Here is a 26,813-nt window from a genome sequence, read left to right as displayed (position 1 = left end):
TTTTTGTTTGTTTGTTTGTTTGGTTTTTTTTTTTTTTTTTTGGATCTTTTAATCTCTCCCTTAATCACTCCCCTAGTGAGCACCATTCTTCTTTTCAAGTTTCACCTCATCACTCTTCCAAACTGTTGCACTCTCTTTTAATAGCTTTATTTGTCTTTCTAAAGCACTATTCATTCCACTCTCATCACACTTCTGCTCCACACTGACCCTTTATTTTCTACTCTTTCCATGTGGAAGCAGCCACATTTTGTTTACTAATGCTCTTTTCTTACTTGCTTGTTTATAATCACTGAGTTTTCTTGCCTGATTCTCTTGCAGTCTCAGTCATCAGATTTCTATGTCTAGTGTTTTAGCTGATTAAGATTGTATGGAGAAAACAGAAAACTGAAAACCTCATTTGTATCTGACCATTGAAAATACAAGATAATTTCAGTAACCTTGCTCCAATCTGCAGATGTTAGTGGTGTGTGTTTGCTCAAAATCCAATTTGAGCAATTACCTTCACCTTAAATTTCCCCTTCCTTCAATGAGATGAATTGTAATTCCATTCCAGACTAAAACAGTTGTGAAACATTGCTATGCACTGCTAATTAGCTTCTGTGGCTTGCTCCAGCCATAGAGTTGGCAGACTGAAATTACTGGACTCTTTTTCACAGTCCCACATGATTTCAAGTTATTCTGTAAATGGCATATGGATTAAAGGAGTTATATTTTAAGAGTGTTATCTTCATATACTCATGTGATGTTATTTAATCTCACCTCTTATCCTGCTCTTATGCTCTGCAAATGGTTTGTCTTTAATACCTTATTCATGCTTTGTGTGTGCATCATCCACACATTCATTTCACTCTTTCTCCACCATAAAACTTTATTGTATTTCTCCATTTAATGGAATAACCACAAGTTGGTTTCTCACTAGTTTTTGGCCTAATTATGACTTTCATAACTCTAAGTCCCCCAACTAAGCCTCGTACATTAGGGTCCATTTAATTCTAATTCAATATTACTCCCTCTGGCTAACCCAAAACTCAAATTTTACTCTTCATATGCTTTAGGAATGAAAAAAAAATTTATCATACTAATGGTCCTCTTTTATATCCTCCCCAGATTAACCTTGTTTTTAGTTGACTCAGTTGTCCCATCCACATTTGTTCAATGGGTATCAACGTTTCCTTCTTATGTCTTTTAACTTGCTCAGCTTGGGTTTATTGTCCCCAGTCCATTTTTGGTTAGTAGTTCTTAGTTATCAGGGAACTGATTCAGAGAATTACTTCCTATACACATTAACATAAAGTCAGAGGGGAATGGAAAATGCTTGTATGAACAGTAAAAAACTGAAACTGAATAGAAAGATTTCAAGAACTTATTGAACCTTACTTAGTTTATCACTCTTAGAATATACATATTGTATTCTAATGTTAATCAAGAACCAAGAACTGGTTGTATAAAATAATCAGAAGAAACATTTCTTAATCTCTTTGGGGTAAAAGAGCACCCTTGAGCCTTTACACTCAGTAAAGTTAGGGGCTCTACAGACTCTGGCAGAACTCAGGGCAGTTGCTACCTGTGGTTTGCCAGGCACTTAGAATCAGTTAAATACTGGCGCTCCCCTCAGGCCAAGGACTAGGAATGAGGTGGCAATGATTCACATTGACATGTGTCCTCTCCTTAAAGGACAAGACTTGCTCTAAAAGCTGTCTTAGAGATGGACCTGGAAGGAGTGAGGTTTGGCAAGGTTAATGGCTCTCAAAAAGCATGGTCAATATGGATGGGAAGCAATTTCATTAAATGTCCCTGAGTTACCTAACACCATGGACCAAATGTAGAACAATTGCCTCATTGAAGCACTCAAATAGGACATGCATGGAAACAATTTGTCAGTCTGGGGGACCTGATTTCTGAGCTGCTTTAAAATGCCATAATATTAGTTTTGCTGTCAGCATGCTTACTAGAAAAATAAGTAGGGGTAGGTGATAGCTGGAATCATATTTTAGTAATGATATTCTCTCTGCCCAACCTTCAGTGTGAATCAAAGACTGTGGTGGCAGGAGGAAGCTAAAGGGGAGTAAAGTCTGGGAGTAGAGGGGTAGATTCTAGCCTGAAGGGTCCCCTAGCTTCCAGAGCCAGTATGTTGAAAATTACATTCCCCACATTGGGTCAAACTGTCAGACACCTGGAATTACTTAGGAACCACCACATGTGGCTGGTTTTATCTACATTGCAATATACTCCTTGGTTTAGTGGGATATGATAGTTCAAGAAGCAGATTTTTTTTCCTGCAGATATAAATAGAGCCCTGTGTCTTATGACTAGAATCTATCCAGTCAGATATAAAAACGAGGTCTCCCTGAATACAGTGGGACCACCTTTAACATTCCTTTAACACTGAGGATTTTCAGATCCTGCCAGTCATAGAGATCTGTTCCCCCATAGTATATTGTGACTCCACAAATAATCTCAGGGTACTTTACAAAGCAAAGCCTTACTGAAATAAAATAATGCTTCTTTGCTTTCAAAACACTAAGGGCAAACATACTTAATTTAGAAGGAATAGATTACATGTTGGCCATTACTAATAAATTCATATTGTTTATTCTTTCTAAGTATTTTATATTTGTTGTAGAGTATGGCTGCATATACTTCTTTTTATCCTTTGAGAACTCAGTTCAATTTAGCCATTCAGCTAGTTTAGTACACTGTTTAGTTAAATCTTTACTATTGCACAGTGAGTAAAGAATATGGGCTTAGAGTCAGGCCAACCAGGAATTGTATATCAACTCTGCCTCATATCTGCTGTTGCTATAGGAAAATTATATGACCTCTCTGATTTAGTTTTCTTATCTATAGTTGGGGAAAAAATTTGCCCACACCCAAAGAAAATGATGAAGATTGATTTAAACAGCATGTAAAGCATTGAGCCAGTAGTTGGTACATAGTATGCCCAGAACTAATTGTTGCCGCTGTTACAATTTTTCTATTATTATTACTGTTATATCAAATTGACTGATTTTTTTCTTTCATTGTTTTTGAAATGTTAATGTTGGTAAACACAGATATTGCCTAGGACTTTTAACAATTATCTCTAGCAAGCAAACATTATACTGGGACCTAACTGGAGAAGATCTTATTTCTTCTGTGTATATGAAGTGAATAGTTCACTTTATACAAAGGGACATGGACCTCAGGCTCAAGAGCAAATCCCTTTGGGAGTAACAAGAAAGAAGAATGAGTCTGATGGGTATCTGTAAATTATAATTTATCTCAGAAATCAAGTATTTAAGAAAATTTATGGTATGATATTTCACAGCTTTTTCTACAGTACCTACAGTTGGTCATGCCAAGGTTTTTATAATCAGCCCTCAGTTATTGCTGGATTCTGTGTAGTGCTGATTTGTCCCCTAGCTCTTGCTCAACACATTCTGCAGTCCCTCTTGCCTGGTAGAGCTGCGCCAGCTTTTGCATGCGGGAACTGCTGTTTAATCATTTCTCCACTCTCTGAGGAACAGTCAGCCTTTTCTTTAGCTCTAGTCTACAAATATTTGAGGGACCAAATACCAAGAAGGAAGGCTATGAGGAGAAAAATGGAATGGAAAGGAGAAATGGAAATTTTAGATTAGGACTAGAGAAAAATCATGATTCTAAAGATCCTTCATCATGTGAAATATTCCAAGGCACCCTGGGTGGAAAAGTATCTCAGTTTTACGGCATGTGTTTTATTTAGAGTTAACTTTCTATTAGCAGTGATATGAAATGTTACATAGTGCCTAAATCATGTGTGTGTGTGTGTGTGTGTGTGTGTCTGTGTATAGTGGTGCTGGGGATTGAACCCAGGGCCTTGTCCATGCAAGGCAAGCATTCTACCAACTGAGCGAGCTATATCCCCAGCCCTCCTAAATCATATTTTAATAATTGGCTTTTTAACACTTTCCTTCCCAACAAATTTTAAAAAGTTGTTCAAAGAGCAAAATTGACTATGTTATATTTGGTATTTTTCTTTCTACTAGGTGTCTACAAAGAGGAGAGCAAGAGGAACCATATGGACATATAGTTTTAAATAATTAAGAATTGGCTGTATTTCTTCAATCTAGAGTTTTAGCCACTTAGTTGGAATTTCAGATTTGCCATTCATTTTGTACTTTGAACAAGTCCCTTGGCATTATCATTGATTGGGGATTATGAAGAAGAATAGAAATATTTATGTGCAGTGATTGGTAAATGGTAATGCACACTATAAATGTTTCACAACATCATCACTGGGAGAAGTTGGACCATCTCAAGAGAGGGATCATTAGCAGCAACTCTTAACATGTTCTAGGCCCTATCCTTAATTGAGTGGCAATTAAGTGGTGATGTTCCCTAAATTTTCACAACTACTACTCCCATTTTGCAGAAAATAAAGCCAAGGTATATAGAGAAGTCAAGTGACCTATCAAGTTAGGTTAGCTGTTAAGAAAAAGAGGATTCAAGCCAGAGCATGTCCTATACTGTACTTTCTCTCAGTTGTAGCCTAGTGGTAGAGCACTTGCCTAGCATGTGTGAGGCACTGGGTTCAATTTTCAGCACTACATATGAATAAATGAATAAAATAAAGGTACATCAACAATTAAAAAATATTTTTAAAAAAGAAATGCAGTTGCTAACTTTACAGAGAACTTGTGCTTTTACCCATCAGGTTGCAGTTAAAGGAATAAAGTTTTTTTCTTTGTATTTTGAAAGCCCATTTGTATGTGGCTTGTGAGAAGAAAGCCCAGGGGACAACAGATGTCAACACATAGGAGATTATCACCTTGCTGCCTTGTTGAGATAGCAGAACACACATTTCAGGTTCTCTCCTCAAACCTGAGTCCCTCCATCTCAGCTTGCATCAGAGTGAAGAGTGAACTCATCCTTTCCTCACCCTCCCACATTGGTTCTTTCCTAGAATTTTCCTAGTATCATTGAGAGTACCACTGCACCTTGTTGTCTAGCTTGGGAATCAGCCTTGATTCTATTCTTTTCCTCATCCCCCACATATATTGAGTATTAAGTGTGGTTGGATCTACTCTGAGTCCAATTTCCTTCCCTTCCTCTCTAATGTCATTTTCTTAGTTTTGACCTCATCGTTTCTCATGTGGATTATGGCCATAGGATAGTAATTGGCCCTCTTATCTCCCATATTCCTCCTCCCTATTCCAACAGGACTTATCTTTCTGAAATGAAAATGTGTTTTTGAAGTCCTTTGGCCCACCTATAGCCTTCAGGATCTGACCCTTTCAGCTTCATTTCTCTCTGCTTATCCTACTCTTTGCTTTAGCCATACCAGAGGAGTTCAGGGCTCCTGAAGAGCACTGTAGTGTCCTACCTCAGTACTTTTGCAGTTGTATCCTTTATCTGGAAAAACTCTCTCCACCTTCTCCAGTTCCTAAGGACACTCTGGAGAACTCTGTGACCTCCACTAGAAATCCATGGGCCATAAAATCTACTAATGATACAGAATCTACTATTTTAACTCAGGATAATTTTAATGCTAGACTTCCTAAATTTAACTTCCTAAAAGCAATGTCTAAAATTCATGATCAGAAAAATGCTCGTTTTCTCTTTACAATTCTAACAATTGACTTATAAGCATTTTTATTTATCTATCTATTTATTTGTGAATTGAATATGGATGAGATCTATTCCATGATGTGATTGAAAGGTGACACTCTTGAATCCTCAATTGTTTATAAAATTTCAGGATTCAGTGAGTAACTTGTGGTTGANGGGGGGGGGGGGGGATTAGAACCCAGGCCCTCTTATGTGCTAGGCAACTTTTTAATTATACCCTCTAAGTATAATTAAAAGTGTAGAAATATTTCATTGTGACTATGACTCTGAAAGAAGAAAAACATTCTCCTTGACTCAACTGTTTCAAAAGATTTTTCTTTTTCCATGGAAAGAGTTATTTTTCATTTTTATATAAATCTTTGAACACTAACCATTTTAAATGTGGACCAATATCATTTTAATCTATACAATAGTTTTTATGAAGATTATTTTTATGTAGACCATATTTATTTTATCACATTATTGTTCAGGAGTAGAAAAACTATCAGCACATTATCCTAAAACTTGCATATATTTACTGAATGAAGTTTAAATAGAATAAGTCATTAAGTTAGTAATTTATGCCCAAGTTGAGCCAAATGTTTTAGAACTAGTGTTTGTTGACTGTTTATCTATCTATTTAAATTTATTTGCAGACCTCTATCTTTTCTTGGATATAGCTTTTTAAATACCAGCAGAGAGGTGGAGATGGAGCTCAGCAGTAGAGCATATGCTTAGCATATAACAGGCCCTGGGTTCATTCTCCAGCACCAGAAAAACAAAGAAACAAAACCAGCTCCCCAGTATCAAAGGAAAAAAAAAAACAGCTAATAATTACTAAACCTGAGAAAATAAGTCATTAATTGTAATTGTGATTGTCATTGTCCAAAGATAGTATAAACCTTTCCTTGTTTAATTTATGATGTGACCTATGAAGAAAAATGATAGAGAAAGAATGCTATTTTCTGTTAGAATAAATAGAAGCATTGAACTCACGTAGCACGGTGTTAACACAGGTGTGACTCTCTTGTATGTAGGTGTGAGTTGCAGTGTCAGTGAGAATCCATGGCTAGGTACACATCTCTCAGCAGGTGCTCTGCTGGCAGTGGAATTCATCAGAGGCTGCTTTCTTAATTAGAACACCTTTATCATTAATCGGAAGACCTTTATCTTAATTCAAAGACCATTTACCATTTTTTAGGATTATGATATCATAAAAAAATTAATGGCAATTTCTAATGTCACATTGCACTGGCTTTGAACAGGTCCTAGGCAGTAGATTTCCTTTCTGCTGAATAATTATTTGGTCTTCTGTTAACAGAAATGCCTAGCACACTTTCTGAATGTTTTCCTTAGGCACTAAAGAGTTCACTGTGTGCCAGCATAGTGTCAATTCTTTTTGTCATCAAATCACAGTGTTTGGTGAATGCCTAATGTCTGCAAAGCCTTTATTGTGATAGGATGCTCGTCATTTACAACTTTTGTGAAGTTCAACCACAAGTTACTCACTGAATCCTGAAATTTTATAAACAATTGAGGATTCAAGAGTGTCACCTTTCAATCACATCATGGAATAGATCTCATCCATATTCAATTCACAAATAAAAAACAAGCCTTACAACACTAATAAGGTTCCATTTCCTTAAAAAATCTGGCTCTTATGTAAATCAAACCTGCCACTGAATTAGATTTTGATATAGGAATTCTTGAAGTAATAACAAATATGTTATGGCTCTTTCTTTATTCTGTCACTTTCAGATTTTCCTATGGATTCTAGTAATGGCAACTGTAGAGGTGCAAGCAGTGGTGAGTACATCAGGATCTTCCTGGGTTTCATTTGTGGTCAAGCTAGTCTTTGATGTAATCTCAGTACTCAAATTTATAGAAGTTTGTGCCCTAACATTTTAACAGTTTTTAAAAGTAAAAAGAAATTATTTATATTAATTTTATTTTTAGTATTAATATATAATAAAATTGAATTTTTGGTATAGAACTTGATATACAGCAATTTTAATGAATGTATAGATTCATGAACCAACAATACAATCAGAATACAAAACAACTCCATCACTCCCTAAAAGACTCCTTTATTTTATTTTTTAAGAAATATTTTTTAGTTGTTGATGGAACTTTATTTTTTTTAAAATTTATTTATATGTAGTGCTGAGAATCAAACCCAGTGCCTCACAAATGCTAGGCAAGTGCACTTCCACTAAGCCACAACCCCAGTCCAAGACTCCTTTTTTTAATCTCCCTGTATAATTAGGTTTTCCCCTAACCACTGTCAATCAGTGATACATTCACTATCATTTTGGTAATGTATTTTTGAGCTTGTCATATAAATGGTATGATAGACTGTGTGACTTTTTGAAATTGGATTTTTTCACTCAGCCTAATGCCTTTGAGAATCATTCATCTTGTTCCACGTTTCAATAATCCATTCCATTTTATTGCTGAATATTTTATTACCTTGGATGTATTACCATTTTGTTTATCCAGTCATTTCTTGAAGGGTATTTAGATGTTTCCAGCTCCTAGCAATCATTAATAGAGCTGCTATATGCATTCTTGTATAGGTTTTTGTGTGAGTATACATTTTCATTTCTTTAGGGTAAATATCTAGGTATAGGATATTTGTGTTATATGGTAAGTATATGTTTAACTTAATAATAAACTGCTCAACTGTTTCCAAAATGACTGTTAAATTTTGCACTGTAAGATTCCAGTTACTCTGTATCCTCATTAGCACTTGGTATTGTAAGCCATTTTAATAAGTGTGTAATATAGCTCAGTGTTCAATTTTCAATTCCCTAATGGTTGATGATATTGAATATCTTTTCATGGGCTAGTGTTCTGTCCACATCTGTTTTTTGTTTTGTTTTTTTCTGGTGAAGTGTCTGTTTAATTGTTTTACCCATTTTAAATTGAGTTTTCTAAACATCAAAAAAAATTTTTTTAAAGAGAGAGAGAACATTTTAATATTTATTTTTCAGTTTTCAGTGGACACAACATCTTTATTTTATTTAATGTGGTGCTGAGGATCGAACCCAGTGCCCCGCACATGCCAGGCGAGTGCGTTACCGCTTGAGCCACATCCCCAGCCCCTAAACATCAAATTTTGAGTGGTTATTATTTTTATGCATCCAAAGAACTGTCTTTTGGTTTTTTCATTTTCTCTACTGTTTTTATATTTTCAGTTTTATTGATTTCTATTTTTTTCCTTCTACTTGCTTTGGTTTTAAGGTAGAAGCTTATATTTAATATTATTTGACATATTTCTTCTTTATTTTTCTAGTATAGTATAATGCTATAAGTATCTAAGAATGGCATTAGTTGTAGCCTATAAATGTTGATAGTTTTTTTTACTTTTCTTCAGTTCAAAATGTTTTATAATTCCTTGAGACTTCCTCTGACTCATGCATTATCTAGGATTGTGTTGGTTAATTTAATAATATTTGGGGATTTTCCTGTTACATATATTTTACTTTAAAAAAATTTTTGTGTTACTTTAAAATTCTATTATGGTCAGAGAACATACTTTATATGATTTAGATTCTTCTAAATTTGTTTAAAGTTTATTCTAAGAATAAGGATGTGATCTATCTTGGTGAATGTGTACTTGAAAAAAGTATATTTTGCTGTTTGGTAAAATATTCTTTGAATGTCAATTCCATTCAGTTGATTAATACCTTTGTTTAATTCTTTTTTTATTGCTAGTCTCCTGTCTGCTAGATTTATTGATCACTGAGAGAGATTTATATCTCAAACATTTTTGTGTGCATTTTGATTTTCTTTTCAGTTCTGTCAGGTTTGCTTCATGTATTTTGAAGTCCTGTTATTTGGTATGCACATATTTAGTATTTCTTATGTCTTATGGTGAATTAATATTTTTAAAACATAGTGTCTCCCACCTCTGATAATTGTCTCTGCTTTAAAGCCTATTTTTGTCTGATAATAATATAAATACTCCAGCTTTCTTTTAATTAGTGTTTTCAATGTGTTTCTCTATCATTCTACTTTTAACATACCTACACATTGTTTTTTGATGAATTTATTTTTATCATTATTTTAAAAATAAATTTCTTGTAGACATCATATAGTTGGATTGTGTTTTTTTGTTGTTGATTCTTTTTTTTTTTTTAGTCCATTCTGTTAGTCTTTGTCTTTTGATTGGTGTAATTTGACCACTTAACCTAATGTAATTATTAATATGTTTGTATTCAGGACTATCATTTTACTTGTTTTCTATTTGTTTGTTTTCTTTTTCATTCCCATTTCATTCTTTCTTTGGGGTTATTTCAATGTATTTCCCTCTTCTCTTGCACACACACTCTTGGGAGTGTGTTCATGTATAAAATCGCATGGGAAGATAATATCTTATATTATCTTATATTTTTCTTTTGACCATTAAAAAAACTTTCAACAACTTAAGAGCTTACTATCTCTTATTTCCCAATGTTCCAGGCTTCTTTCTGGTATCTTTTCTCTCCTGTCTGAGGCACTTCCCTTAGTACTTTTAGAACCGTTCTGGTGGCAATAAGCTCTCTGTTTTCCTTCACCTGAAAATGACTTCATCTCACCTTTACCTCTGAAGGATATTTTCACTGGATGTAGAATTCTGATCTGGCAATCCATTTCGCACTTTAAAATATTCTGCTCACTTCTGGTTTCAATGCTTCTTATGAGAAACTGGCAATGAATGAATCATTGTTCGTCTGCAAGTAATGCATCTGTTTTCTCTAGTTGCTTTAAAGATTTTTTCTTTGTCTTTAGTTTTTAGCAGTCATATTATGACATGCTTGGCCATTGATATGTTTGAGTTTTTCTTTTTTAGGATTAACTGAGATTTCTGAATTTACAAATTTATAATTTTTGCCAAATTTATGAAGTATTAAATAATTATTTTTGCAAATACCCACTTTTTATATCACACTGTGAAAGTTAGAAGACATTAGCAACACTATAAACAATATATAAAAATAATACAACATGTAAAACTACCTAGAATGAGTGCAGTGTTCCTAGGTTCAGTGTTTACTGTTCTGTTTTTAAAACTGTTTTCCTGTTCCCTGGTATAATGGGGGTGAGGAAAACAAACAACAGGCAAAACCAAAGCTCATTCTGTTTGTAAAAAAACACTAATAGAGACATATTTCTGAAAAGAAAATATAATTTGTTCACACACAGAATTTTATACTTTGGAGAAATGTAACAGCTGAGATGGATCATGATAAAGCAGGAAGTGAAGAAGGCACAAAAACACTGTAACCCACATACTGACCTCTTTCCAAAGTGTCAAGCTGTTTGTGTCTGGAATTTGGGAAAGAAATTCTTTCACTCCAATTAATTTATTCTTTGCCTCAAAGCTTAACAATTTTTTTTTCTTTTGGAGATAATGACTGTGAGCAGCTTCCAATTTGTGAGGGTTTTACTGTTGTAAATTCGCTGTCATAATAAGGAATAGACCCTCTCTATTTGTATGGCATGAAATATGGGGGAAAAAATAATTCATTCCCCTTGAGTCTCTTTGTCAAAGCAGCACAGAAAATTTAGGCAGACATTGACATGATTTGATGAAAAGGTATGCTTATTAAAAGAATTTTTTAAAAATTTCCCCAGGAATTTTTTGGTATGACAATCAATTTATGAGCGTTTATATTTAAAAATGAACAAATTTCTCTAGAGGAGATGTAGTTAATTTCTGACACTTATTAACTACCCAGTCATGACAAAATTATTTTTCTGAGTCTGTTTCCCAACATAAAATCAGATTGTACTGACCCCTGAGTTCCCTTCTGCAAATGCTTACTAATTCTAGAGGTCAAATTAACCTGGGGTGGCTTCCGTGCTTTACTGGAAAAGAATTAGGATAGATAAACAGTATTTTTGTAATAGTACAGTAGCTTGTAACTGCAGGATTTTCTTCATGACTTTGCAGCCAGTGATACTTGTGAACAATTCTCTTTCCTCAGCAGTCCCCTCTTTCCCAGTTCTTCTCCCAGAGCCCCACATCTGTGGGCACATCCAGAGGCTCCTGTGCTTGGCCTCGCTCCCTCTCTCCTCATGATGATTTTTTGCTATCAGAGTTCATCCAGCTACACAGATCATTGTCACTTTTGTGAAGGTAGTTCTGAATCAAACTCCCAGGTAGAATACCACATTTTTCCTCCAATAAAAACTTCTCTCCAGCTATCCTACTTGTACTTTAAATATAATATATTTAATAGCTAGAGTAAGATTTTCATTAAAAATTTTTTCCTGCTGGGCATGGTGGCGCATGCCTGTAATCCCAGTGTCTCTGGAGACTGAGGCAGGAGCATCTCGAGTTCAAAGCCAGCCTCAGCAAAAGCGAGGCACTAAGCAACTCAGTGAGACCCTGTCTCTAAATGAAACACAAAATAGGGCTGGGGATGTGGCTCAGTGGTCGAGTGCCCCTGAGTTCAATCCCCGGTACAAAATAAATAAATAAATAAATAAATAAGTAAAATTTCTTCATTCAGCTCTCTTATGTATTATGTGCCACTGTCATTTTATAGATCCCCGATTCTGAAGTTTCATAGCTTTGTTTCAGTCCATTATTCTACCATTCATCAAAAATGTAATGAATGCTTGCACCAGACACATTATATACCAAGATCATGAAATGAAGGAGTAGACAGGTGGCTGGCACTTCATTTTCCTCTACCTCCTTTTTCTGTGCCTAGCTTTGATTAGACATAGGATATTCTAAAGGCTGTGGAACTCATTTTGTCTTTTTGCTGATTGATCTCTTTAGAGTATATCACAAAATGCAACACTTTAGATGCCATAATGGAAAACGATCAGAATTGCATTGATTCTTACTATATTTTGAATATTCTGAATGTCTCTTAGATATAGAAACCTTATGTTAGGTAGTTTATTTTAAAATTTCCAAAAAAATGTGAATCCTAAAGGAATAAATTAAAATTTCTTTTCTTATTAATACAGCGGTAGTCCTTTCAATCTTAAGCAATTCCCTTTTACAAAATGCAAATTACTATGAATTGAGTTCTTTATTACAATATTTGAGGTTTGTTTTTATAGCTCAGTTGAACAAATGTTACTTATGCTTTTTAAAGCCTTATTATATTGAACAGGTTCGCCAGCCAACTTCATCACATTTTCCATATACTGCTTTAATCCAAAATAAAATTTAATATGATATTTTTTGCCTTATGTAGATGTTTAGGAAATAAATATTATTTTAAACAGGTAATAAATGGCTGCTAAGTCATGGCACACTTCATTTTATAGAAAAATGAAAGGAGTATCTTATATGAATTTTTATACTAATGGTGTTCATGAAGGTTTAATTTACTTACTGTAAAATGCATAAATCTCAAGTGTATGCTACAATGAATTTTGACAAATATATAGACCCAGAACAAGATAGAGAACATACACATTGCCCTTTGAAATTTCCTTGTGCCCACTTTAGGTAAGCACAGTTCTAATTTTTATTACTATAGGTTAGTGTTATCTGATTTTCAGCTTCAAGTAAATGGAATAATATGATACATCTTTTTTGATTGGCTTCTTTTGCTTACTATAGTGTTCTTGAGATTCATCCATCTAGTTCTGTTCATAACTTCATTATGTTTATTGCATAATGATACAGGCTTTTCTGAGCATAATGCCAATGTGACATTTTAAATTCTAGCCTTTTAAGTCTTGTTCCTGATTTAATACAGTTCTTGTTTTCTTGTTCTGTAGAAATGGCAATGTATTATTCCCCATCTCCACTTCCTCATTGTGATCAGGACACTAGGGTTCTGGTATTTTGTTTTTTAATATCTAGGAGCAACAAACCCCTATTGGTTTTCCATAAACTGTACAATTGATGACTTCTAATTCTGGGACAAGAGAATGTGATTGGTCCTAGGGGTATAATCTAGAGATGTTTTTCATCTCCTTCTTTCTAGATGTATGGTGGAACTAACCTTCTAGGAGGCCAATTGGTAAATTCATGCTCCATTTAAGGTCTATCAGAACATCCTGAACTTTTCCATTTAGTCTTATGCTAACTTCATAATCCTAATTTCAGGCATCCCACTCTTTGCCTACGACCTCTTTTTATTCCAGTTCATTGACTCTGATACCATCACTACTATTTTTCTCCCAGCTCCATTAAGACGACCTATCCATCAACAACCACTTATTATCTGTTGAATTCCTGGCCTCCTGTCTGCTTGAGATTTCACTGTCTATGGTAATAATCATCCTCTTGAAAACACCATCAACTCCCTTTCTTCTCTTCCTCTGCTATACTTACCAGGCAAATTCCCAACTCTAGTTGCTGGAAATCACTCATCTGGGGTGACTGACAACCAACATTGCCCAGTAATTCTATCTACTGGAAAACTGGTCTTTCCTAATAACTGCTTCATATTTTGTCCCTTCACATCACCACCTCCTGCTTCTCAGTCTCACATTCCTCCTGGCTGATGACTTCACTTCATCTTGCAATGAGAAGGTAAGAGCTGTTGGGAGAAACTCTCTTATCCTCCACCAACAAATTTATAGCCCTGTCAGTATCGGTGCCCCTCTCTCCTTTTTCTCATGTAGTGGATGAAGTGTCCTGGCTTTCAAAGTCTTATTGTCCCTTTTGCTGAGAATCCTGTCATCTCCTTGCCAATTAAACTCAATGGGCCCTTTTATTTCTGAACTAATTTGAGCTTTGAGGGTCATTTAACACGGAGGACTGCCCTCCTTTTCCCTTAGAACTCCCTCTTTTTTTCAGCTTTCCTGACTCCACAGCCTCCCTTGTTTCCTCCCACATCATTGGATGCTCCTCCTCAGTCTCCTTTTTGGCTTTTCCTTCTCTATCTTATGTATATATCAAGACGTACTTCCTGCCTGGGTGAATATAACTCATTTTTTAAGCTTAAATATTATTTCCTCTGAAGCCAGTTTAGGTTAAGTCATTTGTTCTCATTACATATATACATTGTACTTTTCTTCATAGCACATATCATCCATGACAGTAAGTTGTTTTGTGTGTAATTACTTGTTCCATGTTTGTATCCTCTTCTGGATTGTCTGCATTGCCCATCAGGTGTTCCACAGGACTATTATAGAGTCTGGAATATAGCAGATCCCCAATCAATATTGGTAGAGGGCATGAATGAATGTGCAGTTGACTAAGAGGGTTCAACAAATGTGAGTGCTCTTTCTCTTTACCATCTCACATTTACAGAATGTTGAATATCTCAAGGTGACAGAGTCAGAGGACATTTCTTTTTATATTTTATTTTTTCATAGTTGTAGATGGACAGCATGCCTTTATTATTATTATTTTTTAAATGCAGTGTCAAGGATCGAACCCAGTGCCCCACACATGCTAGGCACGTGCTCTGCCACTGAGCTACAGCCCCAGCTCGAGGACGTTTCTGTAGAGGAAAGACAATTTCATGGTTGATGATGTTAATAGATGTTTAAAATTACCTATGTACATGCTCATAGACACTTCTTGTAGCCAGGTAAAAACCATAAATCTGAATCTCAACTAGGTCAGAGTTAAGGATATAGATCTTCAAATCATGAAAAAATTTATTTTCTGTATCATTTAAAATTTTCTGTTGTCTGCCCCTAAGTTTCTTAAAATGGAGGGAGAGAGGACAAGTGGGTCTCAGGAGTCAGGTGTCAGGATATAAAACATACAGCGTATTTGGCACAAATTAATATTACTTGAACTCTGATCTGATTAGAAAGTTTAGTCTTGGGAGTTAAAGTGGAAATTTAACACAAATAGAATAGTATCCACCTCCTGCTTTTTGAAAACAAATCTTTAGTTCGGATTTCATATCATTTCTTAGAAAAATCAGAAAAAAATATTCACTCAAAGATAGTTTTCTGAAGTCATGGTACATGAAAGATCATAGGACTTTTGGAATCTGGTGAAGTTAATTATAGTCTTACAGCTTTGGATGAGACCCCAAATAGTTCAATCCAAACAAAGGTCAGGGCTTGTTGGAAAATTATATTATAATTAAGCACTAACTCAAACAAGTTTGTGTTAAATAGTGAAATATCAAAATTCATAATTTCTTCTGGTACTTGGAATTCCTTAGAGCTCATAAAACTGTGTCAAAAATACTACTATTCTCATACATTTTTCAATAAATAACTCTATTATATATCAAACTAAAAAATAAAGGATATGTTCATTTTCCTCTCTGAACTAATAATTTAATTATTAGAAACTCACTTTGGAGAGGGAAGTTGCTCATTGCTCTCACACTGCAGGATGCTGGGGGGCGCTTCCCAAGTTGCAAACCAAGTTCTAGGAGGTGCAGGGCATGTTAACTTCTCAAGTTTGTACTAGGGGAATAAAGTCATGTTTGTACTAGAATAATAAGCAGGCCTCAGGTTCAGTAATAGAGAAATAGCAGAGCATTAATTCTAGGAGAGTGACTGAAAGAATCGAATGAGAGGAGTGCAGGAATGTGAGGAAGCACTTGCCCAGGTCAATGGCCCATCATAGCCCATGGTTGCTATTGGGATGTAGCCCTGCACACTGTCCCGTGATTCAGGATATTGCGCTTAATTCAAGGCTTCCAGGTAAATGAACTGCTGATATTAAAACTTTACTCAAATTTGGAGATCTTTATCTTCACTTGGTCTAATTTTTTTTAATCAAAGCTGCTCCTTCAACTTTTTAAATATATATTTTTTCTGTTAGATAAAACACTGGGGCAGACTCTTTATTTCCTTCATATGCGTTTCTTTTCAACAGTGAACCATAAGAAAATCATGTCTAATGGTTTTGTGCAAAGTTCAGTAAATATTAGATTTTATTTTGCCAGTATAGAAACCCAAACTTGAAAACTGTATGCCATTGGGAAGCTGGCAGAGGAAGACTACAAGCAATTAAACTAGTGACAAGAGTGATGCTAGGGCCCAATAAAATGTCCAACTATCAGGAAATCATCTATTGGTAGCAAAGAAAAAGAAACCATTGCTTTGATTTAGGGTGATGGGCACAAAAAATATAATAAGTATTTCATGCAATGTCTCCTTCCATGACTTTGCAATTTCCTAGTTTTAAGGCTTTTGTAAATAGTATGGATGTTTGTAAACACAAATTAAAAGAGGGATAATGTTTCCTATTCATTGACTAAGATACACTTTTCATGAATATGTTTGTGTTGAGTAAGCATAAATAATGAAAGGAAGTTCTTTCACATGTGAAGCTTATGAATATAAAATTCTACTTCTCCTCATTACTCTGTTAATTTATTGAGTTATTAGTTACCTTTGACTAGACAGATGTTTGCTTATAGCAATAGCTAGGAATTGGGGCATATCTACATGCATTATGGCACTTTTTCCTCAGAGACCAGCTGGGGTAAAAAGTGCTTTGCAGATGAGCAAATTGTGGTCCCAAGAATAAATTGCTTAGCTCATCAGCTATTAGGTAATAGTCTAATTATGTATATGTAATTGTATACATAGTTTCTTGAAATCTTATTAAGTCAGATTTAATTATAATATAATTAAAATTCTTTATCTGCCTGGGAAGTTTTATGGAATACATTTGTTTATGCTTTAAGCAAAGTTATATGGGTAACATCAAATTAGATTCAATTCAGTGACAGTTGCTATTTTTTTCAAATGTTTTTTATTAGAATATCAGCAAATTTCTGAAGAATTACAAATGTGTAGATAATTTATCTACATGTATTATTATTATTATTATTATTATTATATTAACATATTTTTGTGTGCTGGGGATTGCACTCAGGGCCTTGCACTTGTTAGGCAAGTGCTCTGTTACTGAGTTATACCCCCAGCTCCTGTAGATATTATATTTAATAGATATTTATTTATTTATTTTAAAATAAAAGTTCATATCAGTATGAGGATAAATCAAAGACAAGAGCATTTATTTCTTCATAAATATTCTAACATTAAGGATCTCTCTCTTTAAAAATGTATAACAGCATAACATTTTATATAAAATAAATCAACTGTATAAGAAGCTAAGAGCTAGATAGCCTTCCATTTTCTTTGAAATGGGAATATAAACAGTTTGTTAATAAGAGTTATTTTTGCAGTAGTCTTCCTCAAAATAGCAACAAGCACTGATATCACCCATTGTTTATTTAGCTGAGATTGTTAATGACAGAAATCTCGCATTAAAAATTCCCTATGGAACAAGGCAGGAAGGTGCCTTGTGTAACACTGAGAAATTCCCAATTCTCTTATGGAGGAACACTAGTTGCTGCTGTGACCTGTCTCTAGAGGAGAAACTTATTTCTAGGACTTGAAACTGACAGAAATCATGTTACTCCTCTGGGGACTGCTGTCACTTATTTACAGATTCAAAGGACATAAAATTTGTTTGGATTAGAAAATACAATAGCCAGCAGTCAACAAAAGTGTCAGCCTTTCATTGTTCTCATGCTAACATACATACTTTTAATTTTTAAATTAAATTAAATTGAATTAAATAATTAATTAATTTTTGGAACTGGGGGTCGAGCCCAGGGGTGCTTTACCCCTGAGCTATATCCACAGAACTTTTTATGTTTTATTTTGAAACAGGGTCTTGCGAAATTGCTGAGGTTGGCCTCGAACTTGCAGTCTTCCTGCCTCAGCTCCCAAGTCACTGGGATTATAGGTGTGCATCACCACACCTGATCATAAAACACGTTTTAAACAAAACTATTTTGTTAGGTACTTTTCTCTGATTCATGTGTTCTTTTTTCCCCCTTTTCTGTGTTAAAATAGAGGAAACTGATAGCATTTAATTTTTAATGGATCTTTCTCTGTGGTGCTATTTATAAAAGACTGCATATAATCAAATATTTTCTGAGGTAATTACAGCTATGGTAAGGCTAACTTCATGGTGACTCATACTTTCTAGGTTTGTGTGTTATTTTCCATTTTTATGTTTCTAGGTCTGTGTATTACTTTCCATTTTTATGTTGCTATTGCTAATAATTTACCATGCTTATGGGGTATATTTCTTAGCTAAGTAATCTCTTCTATAAAATGTATAAAAATCTACTCTGCATGATGTTAAATGATCTAAAGATAAAACATTTTGAGATAATTATAACTTTTTTTTTTATATTCATCTGTCCAACATAAAGTGTGTTCGGGTCATGCTTTAAGCAATTATGTGTCAGATATTTTTAAAATATGGAATTTCTGTTTTCAAAATATGTACATAGTGATTTCCTCCAAAAAGTGTAAAGATACTATTGCATGTAATGGCATCTGTTCTACCTGTGTGAGGGCTCATTTAGTTCACTGGGTTGTGGCAATACCTGCTTATCTTCCCAAGTAGGTTTCAGATCTGGGATGTAATATTTGGAAGAGTGGTGTGTAATCTGTAAAATATGTATAAACATCAGGTACTATTCCACAGGCATAGGCCAGCAAACTGAGTATATGTAGAGAATTGCTCTCAGCGGGCATCCATTCTACTTGCATAAGCATTGAACATGTCTTTTTCAGGATTTGGGTCCTGCTTATCTCATGCATGGGGATGAACAGTGTTTTCTCAGGATTTGGATAGTTGGTTAGAGAGTGGTAATTTAAGAATATACAGACATTGAATAAGAGGCTATATTGATAGAAGTAACAGGTGCATATTTCCAGGAAAAAGAGAGACAGAGTTGCAAAGAACCTTTTTACCACTGAAGTCATATGTAGTCTTACCAAAAAATATGAGTAAATAAAACTAATATGGAACATTTGCTTATAATTAAAATGTGTTTTTCAGAACGCTGCAAATGTAAGCCTATTAGAGCTACACAGAAGACCTATTTCCGGAACAATTACAACTATGGTAAGGCTAACTTCATGGGTGACTCATAAGCTACTTTCTACGTCTGTGTGTGTGTGTGTGTGTGTGTGTGGTGTGTGTGTGCATGCTTACACACATGAAAATAAGTAGAGTGGTTTAAAGAAAAAGGGTTAAAAGCAAATTAAGAAGGACAACTTTAAGAACATAGTCTCCCTGCTTCAACCAATGTCTCACATGGGCAAAGTTCTTGACAAATGCTCAACTTTGAGCATATCAGGCAGTGTTGCTGGAACCTTGCAGAAGTTTTAAAATGGATGGGTTTTTCTGTACCTGGGAAGTAGAGGAGGATCTTAGCTCCTGTTTGGAGCTGCATGGGCCGTCCGTTGTGCTCCACAGGGGTGAACAGAAGAGCACTTTGATGCACCAGGAAGGGTTAAGGTCAAACGTGGTTCTTCAGTCTGTCCCATGGAAAACACTGGGATAGACCAGTGGAAATAACGCTTGGAAATAATACTTACTAGGTGTTGTTGATATTCAGTAAATTTTATGTTTTGTTATCTAGCTTGACCTAAAAATGTGACATTCAGGTAAACTAATATCAATCAAAGAGCTACCAACACAAATGTATCTGAGTACTTTGAAGGTTGAAGAAACCTTTTGTCTCTGTATCAGGGACTGTGCTGGATGGTTTCCAAATACTCACTTGTTTGTTTTTCTCAACTCCAAATGAAAAATAATACTGTTCTCATTTTATCAATGACTAGTACACCTAAGTTTTTCCTTCATCAATTATTCGTAATGGATTTTTGTGTTCTCATAAGGTATTTTTAAACGTGATTTTTGTACTGACGTTCTTTGGTGTCATAAATATTACCAACATATTTACAAGGAGAAATTACTAGAGTTTTCCAGTTGATAAAATATGGGACTAATTAATGTTTACCGAATTCCTTTGGCATTGTGTTTTTCTTTTTTTTTTTTTTAGAACAGGTTGAGAATATCCCTTATCCAAAATACCTAGGACTAGAAATATTTTAGGTTTTAGTTTTTTTTTGAGATTTTAGAGTACTTGCATATGTTTAATGAGATATCTTGGGAATGGGACCCAAATCTAAACACAAAATTTATTTATATCTTATATATACCTATATTCACTGCCTAAAGGTAATTTTATATATTTTTTAATGTACCTGCATTTTGACTGTGACTTGTCACATGAGGTCAGGTGTGCACTTTTGAACTTCTAGTGTTGCATTGATGCTCAAAAAGTTTTGGGGATTTTTGGATTAGGAATGCTCACTCAGCCTGTATCTGTAAAACTGATAAAGGTCGAGTTACTTAATCTGTCTGCAGTCAACTATTGATGCTAAGTCAATGAGTAAACACGATAATTAAACAGACTCTTAACATGAACATTATTTTTAAAATGAGAGTCTTCTTGTGTTTATGTGTTCTATTTTCAAGGACATAGGATATATAGAGCAGATTTACTTCTATACTTTTGCAACTTGGAAAGAGGGAAATGGGTAAGACTCTAAAGTAAACTTTGATATCTTCAGAAATACTATGTATTAAGAAGAACAAAGCTGAAAATTCTCAGTCTAGTTAAATCTCTTTAAAATAAATGCACTTAGTTTCTGAAAGTTTCCTTCAGTGAAATCAATTTTTACTTTTTTGGTTTATTACTCATCTTAAGTGGATGGCTTTTCCTAGCTGGTGATGGACACTTTCCAAGGTTAGAAGGTTATGTTTATCTAAGAAGTCGAATGCCTGACTGCTTATCTGAAGACCTTCCCTGTGTGAATCGATGTGAAAAGCCTCAAGGAAAAGGGAGATCTTAATTTTTAGACTAGCTTTTTAAAATTGAAAAATGCTATATGAACGTTTAAGTATAGTTACAATAAAAATAAAAATATAATTTTATATCAGGGAAATATCGTCAGTTCCATTGTACTTATAATTTTTTACTTTATCCAACTTCTTGGTGTGAAATGTTTGATGCTACTATCTTTGTTAAAAGTTAAAATACTAGTTGTTACAAATCCCTGGAAAGAGAAGACTCTGGACAAGGTAGCTGTATGAATGTCATAAAATGAAATGGGATATGAATCGTGATTTTAAAAGAGGAAATAACTTTTTTCAGAATCAATCAATAACCAGACCGTCCATAGTGTGAGGATTATCATTTGTCTGAGACTTACAAATTTGAGGGGCAAGGCAGGTGCTCCAATGATTGAATAGAAGGAAAAACTCTGAAAAGGAAATACATTTTTACTTTCAAAATATGTTGATTTTTATTTTGTATATTTGCTTCTGTCCAAATAGGCATAGGAGCAATTGGTAACTCAGACAAAACTGCTGCTTCATTCAGATTAATTCAGTTACAAACTCTTGAGTTTTAACAAAATTACTTGAATAATAAAGTAGGTCTTGTAGAGAGATATTTATTTTGGAGCGGGTACATGTGCTAAAAATTTCTAATGAAAATAGTAGACACACTGGGTAAATAAATCATTAGCTTGAGAACATTTGCACAGTTCACTAATCTCTAATGGTTGATGGATGCTATGAAGCACATTCGTATAAGCCAGGACACAAAAACATGTCTGCGAGCTGGGGTTAATAATTTATCGTCTGATTCTCTCAAACGACATTTCAAAAAGGGCAATCTTATCTCCCGTTAAAATTCAGAATCAAGAGGACACAAATAGAAAGGTTACTTGCAAATCAAACCAGGCAGGGGCAGTTAGGCAGTTTTATTTTGTTTGCTTTAAATTCTCATACTGAGGCAACTAAATCTCTGAAGGTTGAAATAAGATTTCATTCTAAAGTATTTTAGAAATTGTTCAGTACCTTAATTTCTATCAGATGTAGGTTGTATTGGTAGAATATTAAGTTTCTGTGATGGAGTTGGAACATTGATGGAGAAATGGTTTATTAGCTGGCTTTATATCTGTGTGGATTACTTTTTCCAATCCCTTATCGTCTTGAGCACTTAAAACTCATGGGAAGGTCCTCAGATGAAAGAAGTTTGCAGATTGATTGCAGACCAAGAAGCTTTCAAAATGTATATTCATTTGGATAGATTCTGTTCTCCACTATAAAACATCCGTGGACATTGAAGTAGAGCAATGAGGACCCCTGAGCAAATGCTACTGACCTCTTACTAATTGACATTTTTTACCTATTTCTTGCTTTATTTATTTATTTTGGTACCAGGAATTGAACCCAAAGGTGCTTAACCATTGAGCTAAATCCCCAGCCCACTTTTTATTTTCATGTTGAGACAGGGTCTTGCTAAGTTACTTAGGGTCCTGCTAAGTTGTCGAGGCTGGCTTTGAACTTGTGAACATCTTGCCTCAGCCTCCTGAGTTGCTGGGATTATAAGTATGTGCCACTGTGCCTGACTTTTCTCGCGTTTTTAAAAAAACTTTTTGTTAAAAAACTTATTTACCAGAAGTAGGAATCTAAAGAATTTGGCTCTTTCAAAGGAGAACTACTGAAAACTGGCAGAACTGTGCTTTCTTCTTCTTCTTCTTCTTCTTCTTCTTCTTCTTCTTCTTATTCTTATTCTTATTCTTATTATTATTATTATTTAGTGGTGCTGGGGATATAATCCAGAGCCTCATACATGTTAGGCAAGTGCTCTATCACTGAGGTTCATCCCCAGCTCCTGTGCTTTCTAGGTTCTAAGTCAACTACTTTGATTTTACATCTGAAGGCAATTTGTCTTCACATTGAGCAGGGAAGCTGACTCTTGAAAGTGGAGGTCCAGTGCCTGTGCCTCTATTGTGAGAGGTAGATTGATGCAATTGGCATATTAGAAAGGACCCCACAATACACCATGGGGAGGAGTACTAGAGCATCTGAATTCTGAGCAGATAGATGCAGGAAACAAGGTCTAGCCATGACGACTTTTTATTCAAGAAGAAAATTTAGTATGCTTAAAGGGGAGCATAAAAGATAATATGCATTGAAACAAAGGAAGAGTGACCTAAGATAAAAGGATGAAAAGATTGATGAACGAATTTGGGAACACTATTAAACAAGACAGCTTATAACACTAAAAAGACTCTCAACGAGAAACCTATTAATAGGCCCTGCAGCAGAAGCAAAGCATGGTGAATAGAGGTCTTTACATGTGGTGAAATTAATATAGTTTAGATTCTTGTTGGCAGCATTTGGGATTGCATATATGTATACACGCATATCTAAAATTAAACTTTTGGGGAAAATTGTATCAGATTATTCACTCAACCTTTGATTATCTAATTGGATTTTTCAAAATGAAACACACACACATATGCATAATACATGCAAATATTCACATACACACAAATTAGAAGGGGATGGGGCTGAGCACTTGGAGGGTAGGCATGTTATTTAGTTTATCACTCACTCTAGGCTCAGGCAAAATCTCTCTCCAAACTCTGAGCATCAATTGGATAAGAATTGGCTGGAAAGAAGCCTCATTGTCTGTTTTGAATAGGGCGCTTGTGTATTATGAAACAGCACATCAGCTTTGTTGTCCTCTATCACAGTCATCAGGGCTAAGGTCAAAGAGGTCAAGACCAAGTGCCATGATGTGACTGCAGTGGTGGAGGTGAAGGAGGTTCTCAAGTCATCTCTGGTGAACATCCCAAGGGACACCATCAACCTTCACACCAGCTCTGGCTGCCTGTGTCCTCCACTTACTGTCAATGAGGAGTACATCATCATGGGCTATGAAGATGAGGAGCGCTCCAGGTAACTCACACCTTGGGGTTCAGAATGTCTTTGCTTACCCTACCCTCTGAGTTTCTTTTTAGAGACCTTACTGTGGCATCCTTACCTTAGGACTTTTTGTCTTCTTGGATATTACAGAAAGGTTGTAACTGGATCCCTGAATTTCATATTTGGATAGCAAAGTTTGTGCATGCAATTTATGGGTGGGCATTTTTCTTCTGGAGACAGGAATCCTAGCTTTGTTTTTAACCATGACTCCCAAAAGGTTAACAATTACTGTCCTCAAACTGGGTTCTCCTATTCTAGTATAAACATATGTAGTCATTTTTGGCACTAGATTCCTTATGTTTTTTAAAAGCATGCTTTACTTTTTCAAAAATGGTTGCTTGTTTAAAAAAAACACAGGTTACTTTTGGTGGAAGGCTCTATAGCTGAGAAGTGGAAGGATCGACTTGGCAAAAAAGTTAAGGTAAGCCTATATTTCATGTTCAAAGTATTATAGTGTACAGAAAATAAAAGTAGAAAACCAGCCACCTGTCACAACCACATGAGAATATTAAAACTTTAAAATATAATATATAAAATGTGTGTGTGTACATATAATTTCTAAGAACTGAGTTTGCCAGCTTGTCTTTAATATCTCTTTCATTTAAGGAATGAGCTCCCTGTATATCAGAGATCAAACTATAGTTGCCACAACGACTCGTAAGTCAAGCTTTCGTTAGTTCATTTCTGGTAGGGAGGCTCCACATTATCATTAGGACCCCAGGCACCTGATTGCTTAATGCTTTGCCAAGTTTTTAGGGTGCTGCTTTCATCCTCACAGTTATCTGGGGGTTACAAGATGGCTTCTGTGCCTCCAGCATCACATTTCATTTCAGGTAGAAAGAAAGGAGAGGTAAAAAGGGATTTCCAAGAGCTTCAGCAACTTTTTCTTAGGACTTTTGGTCAGAAGTGAGTATATATATCCATTTCCTAGCTGCAAGAGAGGCTAGGATTTTTTCCCCCTTTAGGTGTAAGGCTTCCTTGGACAAATTATGGTTCTGTAAGAAGGGAAAATAAATGGTGGTAGGAAAATACCAAAGTTGTCCAATGCACAGACAATAATTCCTATACACAAGGTTTAGCCTGAATCATCTGCCTGCCTGACCAAAGTAGGTCTTTTCAACAGTACTGTAGCTTTATTTTTAATCCAAGGATTCTTAGATTCTGGAATTGGTATAAAGAAAAATGAAGTAGGAAATTACTTCATTATAGAAGATTTCATTTCTTCTTACTGTACTAAGCAGATCTGTTTCAAAGAAAGGAATGTGGGGGGTGATACATAGGAGGTCAAAGAATCTCAAAGGATATGTGTTAGAGTGGGGGTGGGGGGTGGGAATTGTACCAAACATAATACATCCTCTTCCTTCTGCAAGTCTGAAGGCTTGGGAAACATTTACAGAGTAAGTTAAACACCCCTGGGCAGTTGATCTTATACATCTGGCACTCGGCATAGCAGACACATTTGAATTTAAGTGACCTACAAAAAAATGTAGAGGGCACTCTTTTGCAGGGAGAAACCATCACTGGTTAAGTTCCCTTTTCTCCACATATTTGTCAAAGAGAGGTGCACTCCAAGTGCAGACTTATCACCATTCTAGGCTTATGTCTCTCTTCAGTTAGTTTGGTGTTTACTAAAGAAGTGGCTCTTCTTCAGCATGTTTGAATTTCTTCCTGTCCTTTTAATTTGGTTTTCTGCCTGCTAATGCAGAACAGGAATTTGTCCTAAATTCCTGTACTGGTTGGAAGGGCTTTCAACATCTCTGCTGCAGGGCGAGTAAGGAGCCTCACTGCTGCCCTTGTCCACAGGACGCCTGGCTTGTGTGTCCCTTCTCTTAGTAAGGGGACAATGTGTTTACCTTGCTTGCCATGGGGAACTCTGTGAGTATAGAGTTATTGTGAGATCATTTATGTTCACAGTCTGGATTTAAACATACTAATGGAAGAAGTAAACCAATAACTTGAACCATTTTTTATTTGTATGTACTTAATAGGGGCCAAAGTGTTTGAGTGGAAAGTCTCTTTGACCAGAATTATTGAGATCCCTATTTTAGTTGACCAGTCAACTTGAGACTATACAAAATAGTCTTATGGAGGATATTAGTTTTTTATTTAATCAAAGTTGCCCTTTTCAGCTGATGTCTTCTCTATAGGTGGGTGGATTAAGTATTTTTAAAAGAAGTTTTTAGGGTTTTTTCCATCCAAATGATTGGTTTACCTAAGTCTCTGTTATAGCAGATTGTTCAAATCAAGATATTTGGATTGCCTTGGGGAGTTGTGATCAGAATTTTTTTTTTTAAATATGGAAACTATAAGATAGTGGAGTAAAATATTCTGAAAAGAAGACTTATTTTCAGTAATAGAAAAATAGTAATAGCTAAGTTAGTATGTGCTATCACTAGATATTTTTAGTCAATTTTCAGAACAATCATAAATAGGTTCTATTATTAATTTCAGTGTAGAAATGATGGAAATGAGGTTCATTAAATTAAAAACAAACTTTGCATTGTAAGTAAGTGGGGGAGTGAGGATTTGAACTTGAGCCATCTGATCATTGCTTCTTGCTACTTAATGTGTGATCCTTAGACCAGCAACATAGGCATCACCTCAGAGAGTATTAGATATGATGACCTTGAGCCCCATCCCAGACCTACTAAATAAGAATGTACCTTTTTTTTTTGTTTTGTTTTTTTTTTGTGTGTGT

At 35.1% G+C, this 26,813-nt stretch overlaps 1 protein-coding gene across 1 annotated transcript in view; it reads left to right on the top strand.

Annotated features, from left to right (window-relative positions):
* Frzb (frizzled related protein) overlaps positions 1 to 26,813 on the top strand; it is a 31,293-nt gene that overhangs the window by 1,603 nt on the left and 2,877 nt on the right. The window contains exons 2-5 of the mRNA XM_015481127.2: positions 7,324 to 7,371; positions 19,319 to 19,384; positions 23,884 to 24,088; positions 24,473 to 24,536. Coding sequence (XP_015336613.1) covers positions 7,324 to 7,371; positions 19,319 to 19,384; positions 23,884 to 24,088; positions 24,473 to 24,536 — 383 coding nt within the window. The remainder of the gene's footprint in view (positions 1 to 7,323; positions 7,372 to 19,318; positions 19,385 to 23,883; positions 24,089 to 24,472; positions 24,537 to 26,813) is intronic.

The sequence above is a fragment of the Marmota marmota genome, unplaced genomic scaffold (assembly GCF_001458135.2).
Source record: "Marmota marmota marmota unplaced genomic scaffold, marMar, whole genome shotgun sequence".
Classification (NCBI taxonomy): Eukaryota; Metazoa; Chordata; class Mammalia; order Rodentia; family Sciuridae; genus Marmota; species Marmota marmota.
The sequence above is the reverse complement of the archived record's forward strand: the minus strand, read 5'-3'. Positions and strand labels throughout refer to the sequence as shown.